Source organism: Dermacentor variabilis, chromosome 2 (genome assembly GCF_050947875.1).
Source record: "Dermacentor variabilis isolate Ectoservices chromosome 2, ASM5094787v1, whole genome shotgun sequence".
NCBI classification, from domain to species: Eukaryota; Metazoa; Arthropoda; class Arachnida; order Ixodida; family Ixodidae; genus Dermacentor; species Dermacentor variabilis.
In genome coordinates, this window is record NC_134569.1 from 24,246,841 (window position 1) to 24,252,840 (window position 6,000).

At 42.7% G+C, this 6,000-nt stretch overlaps 1 protein-coding gene across 1 annotated transcript in view; it reads left to right on the forward strand.

The window, feature by feature from the left end:
- LOC142571517 (advillin-like) overlaps window positions 1-4,827 on the forward strand; it is a 43,808-nt gene extending 38,981 nt beyond the window's left edge. Inside the window, exons 20-24 of the mRNA XM_075679940.1 lie at window positions 2,257-2,460; window positions 3,500-3,622; window positions 3,725-3,793; window positions 3,875-3,991; window positions 4,502-4,827. Coding sequence (XP_075536055.1) covers window positions 2,257-2,460; window positions 3,500-3,622; window positions 3,725-3,793; window positions 3,875-3,991; window positions 4,502-4,615 — 627 coding nt within the window. The 3' untranslated portion in view covers window positions 4,616-4,827. The remainder of the gene's footprint in view (window positions 1-2,256; window positions 2,461-3,499; window positions 3,623-3,724; window positions 3,794-3,874; window positions 3,992-4,501) is intronic.
- The last annotated feature ends 1,173 nt before the right edge of the window (window positions 4,828-6,000 follow it).

Sequence of the window (6,000 nt, forward strand, 5' to 3'; positions counted from 1 at the left end):
CTTAATGATGCCCACAAGATTGTCGTTCATTGCTTCAACACTAAGGTCCTCTTCCAGAGTTAAAGCCGAATACCTGTTCTGTAGCTTGATCTGGAATTCCTCTATTTTCCCTCTTACTGCTAACTCATTGATTGGCTTCTTATGTACCAGTTTCTTCTGTTCCCTCCTCAGGTCTAGGCTAATTCAAGTTCTTGCCATGCTATGGTCACTGCGGTGCACCTTTCTGAGCACGTCCACATCTTGTATGATGCCAGGGTTAGCGCAGAGTATGAAGTCTATTTCATTTCTAGTCTCGCCATTCAGGCTCCTCCACGTCCACTTTCGGCTATCCCGCTTGCGGAAGAAGGTATTCATTATCCGCATATTATTCTGTTCCGCAAACTCTACTAATAACTCTCCCCTGCTATTCCTAGTGCCTATGCCATATCCCCTACTGCCTTGTCTCCAGCCTGCTTCTTGCCTACCTTGGCATTGAAGTCGCCCATCAGTATAGTGTATTTTGTTTTCACTCTACCCATCGCCGATTCCACGTCTTCATAGAAGCTTTCGACTTCCTGGTCATCATGACTGGATTAGGGGCGTAGACCTGTACAACCTTCATTTTGTACCTCTTATTAAGTTTCACAACAAGACCTGCCACCCTCTCGTTAATGCTATAGGATTCCTGTATGTTACCAGCTATATTCTTATTAATCAGGAATCTGACTCCTAGTTCTCGTCTCTCTGCTAAGCCCCGGTAGCACAGGACGTGCCCGCTTTTTAGCACTGTATGTGCTTCTTTTGGCCTCCTAACTTTACTGAGCCCTATTATATCCCATTTACTGCCCTCTAATTTCTCCAATAGCACTGCTAGACTCGCCTCACTAGATAACATTCTAGCGTTAAACGTTGCCAGGTTCATATTCCAATGGCGGCCTGTGTTTTATAATAGGTAAGCATAACTTTGTCCAGCACACTTGTGCCTTGCATGATACAAGCTTGCAGTAAAAAGTTAAACGAGATATTCACAAGAGGGCAGGATCTGCCTCTTGCTTCTCTACTACATCTCACAACTTGTTTACAGCACTGTCGAAGCCTGCAGGACTTCTTAGCCAATAGGAAGGCCAGATGCTTCTCGATGTGTTCACCCATGCCGCGTCATCTGCTCAACACCACGATAGTACATACAACATGTATGTGCAAAGGTCCTAACAGGCCACATATTGCTGTAATGATGTATTATGTACCAAGCAAAAATAAGACCTTAATCCCACCAATAATCAGGCAATTATGCCAAGAATTCCATTCCGCTGTGCAAGATGTACACCTCGTACCTTCGGCAGTGCGGCAAACAACTTGTGAGTGCACCATGTGCCGAGACTCTCAGATCAAGAACCACGAGAGGCCACACCACAGGGAACACACAAGTTGCCAAGCTTTTGAAAGTGCACAGGATTCGGCTTGTGGGGATGATATTTGATCGAATTGTTAATCTACCTCCTGAGCCTCTGGATAAGTACTTCATGTGAATGGCCTTTAATTGAATGCAACTGGAGGTCATGTGCTTAAGGTGATGGAAGCATGGCAATGCCTACCATTTCTAGCAGAAAAATGATGAGAAAACACCTGTGTGCAAAATGTTTGAACAAAAGATTTTATTACTTGAAAAGGGGATAACTTGTCCAAGTGGCATCAGGGAATGAGAGAAGACTATTTTGTGTAACCAGGTATCTTGCCCTTACACAATAGCCCCATCTTGGCTAAGCACATGCATCACAATTGCAGTTTGGACTAAGTCATGTGCCAGTGTGAACATATATGTTTGTTACAGTTCTTGTGCATGTGCCTCCCTCCCCCCCCCCCCCCCCACAAACACAAGCAAACTAAAGGACTGAGTTGTAGATTAGCACATGCTGGCACATGACAGTAGTAGAGCATTGCTCTTCACCATTAAAAATTAACATGGCTCCTTATATTCTTGCACTGTGATATTTGAAAGAAAGAAAGAAAGAAAGAAAGAAAGAAAGAAAGAAAGAAAGAAAGAAAGAAAGAAAGAAAGAAAGAAAGGTGCTTGGAGGGGACCAGATGACCTACCACAGTTTGAATGTTCCATAACTCCATTAACCCTTATCTACATTCTGTAGCAAGTTTGACGCAGATAACACGCATGTTCATTGTGGTAGCTCGTAGCCTGGTGCATACAAGTGCAGCTTATGTGGTAGCACGTCGGGTACATACATGCCTTGGTTACATGCATTTCTGCACGGCCTCATGCAGGAAGAGTCAGGCATGAGGGCAGCCCGTCTGTTCCATCTATGGGACATCAAAGGTAACTATGCTCCTCGTGAGGTCGTGGACTTCGACCAAAGTGACCTGCTCGAGGATGAAGTGATGCTGGTGGATGCTTGGCACACAATCTTCATCTGGATAGGCTACGATGCCAAGAAAGAACACCGCAAGCTGGTATACCACAGTGCAGAGGTATGACCATGACAGTGCCTTGTTATGCGACTGCGTCAGTGGTAACATCAGTAGCTGAATTGGTGGGATTTGATCCTGACCTCTCTAGTGCAACAAAAAATCAAACAGTTGATCTGAGGAAAAATTTTAGCAAGCACATGGTTTGAATCTAATGAAGAATTCATAGAGAAAGGGGGTGTTCGCGTGATCTGGCTTCAAATTGCGAATAATCTACTAGCCCAATTATTTCTGTTGCTTGCTATGTTTATTATGGACAAAGGCAAATCCAATTTGGAACACAGTAGCTAAATCCCTCCATAAATGGGCAAGGGCACCATAATACACTAAGTAGGTTGTCTCATTGCTCCTTTCAAATCACTTGCTTGGCATTTTACATAAAGCAGCTTCGCTGTAGCCATCACCTTATGGCTCATTTGCCATCGATTTACTTGTTTGGACATCACATCAATGACAGTGTAAATATGCCACAACATATAGGTACTGCCAGTGTAGATTATACTGTGGCACAAATTGATCAAGGTAATGTTTTTCTTAGATCTATCAATCGGGTTGCAGCATGGCATACATAATTGTGTATAGCTGTTCATATTGTTGTTTCTCATCTGCTGTCAATTGTGTAATCAACCGAGAAACCGACGACACAGTCCTCTTCATTATGGATGCAATGACCAAGTATAGTCAAGAACAATATGTGATGGCAGCATCTAGGCACTTTTGAAGGTGCATCAGTTAAATTATATTAGGCAATTTTACTTCACAACAGAAGTAAAACAAAAGGTGCATAAAAATAGTTTAAGTATCTTATTTTCTTTAAATGTAGTCCTACAATCGTGATCTCAACTCAAATACCTCATGCCTCCTGTTGTATATTCTAGTCATTTATGCTTAGGGTGATAATGAACATGGCATATTGATGCATACTGATAACTTGCCCAGGCCTTATTCTTAGCATTAACTGGAGCTGTACCAATCAAGTGGCGCTGCACTTCCATCGCCAGCAGTCAGCTTGATCACCTATAAACTCTTTCATCTTGCCTAGGAATATGTGCGCACCGATCCAAGTGGGCGTCCAATGACCACTCCAGTTACATGCGTCAAGCAAAATATGGAGCCACCGAACTTCATTGGTCTGTTCAGCTCATGGAGCGACAACTTCTGGAAGGTAACTGCATAAATTTGTTGTGTGTATCCTCATAAGGCAAAACTGCTGTTGTACAGTGAACCTTTTACAAAACATAATTTTCTTACCTTACCTTTTCTTCAGACACTCCCTACATATCAGAGCATCAAGAATGAAATTGAGGAAAGCAACCAAACAGCCCTGGCTATGCAGGTAAACATGCCTTTCCTTCTTGCCACACAGCAACATTGTAACAGTACTGAACTAAATATGATCCCAATAAAAACCTTCCAGCAACAAGCAGCAATGTACCGAAACTCAAGGTCGGAGGTGGAGAAGTTTCCCTTCGACAAGTTGCATGTTAAAAATCCTGAGCAGCTGCCAGCTTGTGTTGACCCTGCCAACAAAGAGGTAACCTTCTGTGCTTTCAAATGCTGTTATCGACTTTAAGAACAAGCACACATCGCCCCACACTGTCGCAACAGCTGAACAAAAAGTGAACCCAAATTCTCTTCTAGACTGAAAGGCACATACTAATCAAAGCATACCTAAAATGAGAGGTGTGAAGTTTAGTTTCCCCTTGTTTTAATAATGCCCATTCAGCCAGGTTTAGAAAGCGTGAGTGCCTTTCGATAATTCAGTGTTACAAATAACAGAACAGCAGTATGGATCTTCTCTTGGTATGTGCAGCGGAAAATTTCAAAGCACCCAGCACCAGTGGGCACAATGTTACACATAAGTGCTTGTTAGTGTTAGTTAATCACCAGCCTCTCTTGCTTGCACTGAGCCATCCAGAACATTTAAGGTTCGAACACTGGCAGGCCCATCAGTCAAGGTGCGACCTATTTGCAGCTAATTACATCTTTTCTTTGAGAATAGCATAATTGCACAGAGGCTCATTTACTTGGTCTTGCTTTTCAGCTGTACCTGAATGATGAAGACTTCCAACGCATCTTTGCCATGAGCTACGAACAGTTTGATGTGCTGCCTCGATGGAAGAAACTTGATCTGAAGAAGAAAGTAGGGCTCTTCTGAGGAGAAAGCAATATGGAAGCCCAACGCAAAATTGGCTGCAGAGCTTGTACACAACCTCAAGCCAACAACCAAAGATTGATGCTGTGAAGCATCATTTCTCTCAAGATTGTCTTTTGCAGTTTGCTGCAGGAGAAATGCGGAGAATATTTTATACCAGACATACATTTTTGAGATCAAGCTTTAATAAAAGGCCAGATTCCAAGCACAAGTTACCACCGTGAACTGAACCAACTGCAAGAGGCCTTGCATGCAATATAATGTAACACTACAGAACTACAACCAAGGGCGACTTAAGGATGGATTGATTTTACCATGTCTGCGCAGATGCTAGTTTGGTTAAAGAGAGAACAGGCGTCATAGCATTAGTGCAAGTTTCAATTTCCTATAACACTCAAATTTGAACTTGTACTAGAAATTGCACATGCATTTCTTCGGCATGTTAAGCAGTAACCTCACAAATTTGTACACAGGTTAATGTTCTTACACCTGAGGAGGGGCCCGGGAGGGCCCCCCCCCCTCCCCTCACCACCACGCCACCGCTCCTCACACACATTCTTAAAGTGCTGCCAAATCAATCATAAGACTTGATAGCTATTCGGCAGTCAACACTAGGCTGCGTTACAGTAATAATAGTAGATTCGCGATTGCTTCCACACCTCCACAATAATAGTACTATTATTGTAGAGGTGTGGAAGAAATCGCGAATCTGGTCAAGGGAAAGGACCCTAAACTGAGGGATTCAAACCATGACCCACTAAAAAAAAAAAGGGAAATGTTTCGCCTTTCTCATTATTTCTGTTACAAAATCTCAAGGTGCTGCCACTGGAAAGGCCCCAGTGATATCTTTTCAATGATCTACGTTTAATAGTCATCCCAAAAATTCTCAAATTTTCAATCATACCCTGCAATAACCGCTAAACCCATAAGAATTATGAATGTCACCCGTTACTTCGTCTGGATTTTACATAACTGTACAGCACTTTTTGTGCAAAATTGGCAATGGGAAATGAGAGTCACAAGGAGTTAAGAAATTAAGCGACCAACTAAGGGAGAGAGCCGAGGCAACAGCCAAACAGGAAGGAAAAGCAAAAATCTTTATGTTAGTGAAAATATTTATAGATAAAAATCTTATTTAAGAAGGAAGCAGAGAAAAAACTACCGCAACTGGTGAAGGACTCCATTTGTTTTGAATGACTCTCCTACAGTTATCAGTTGAGTTACGTACAGTCGACTACACATAACTACAGTCGAGTACTGTAGTTATGTGGGTGCTTTTCCAACCTTCCGCGGTGGGCTCAGTGTGTCTAGAATCACATCGTCCTATGCTATACGTGGTTGCGGGACTGACGGCCGCACATCATTACGCAAATTCCCAAATAACAATA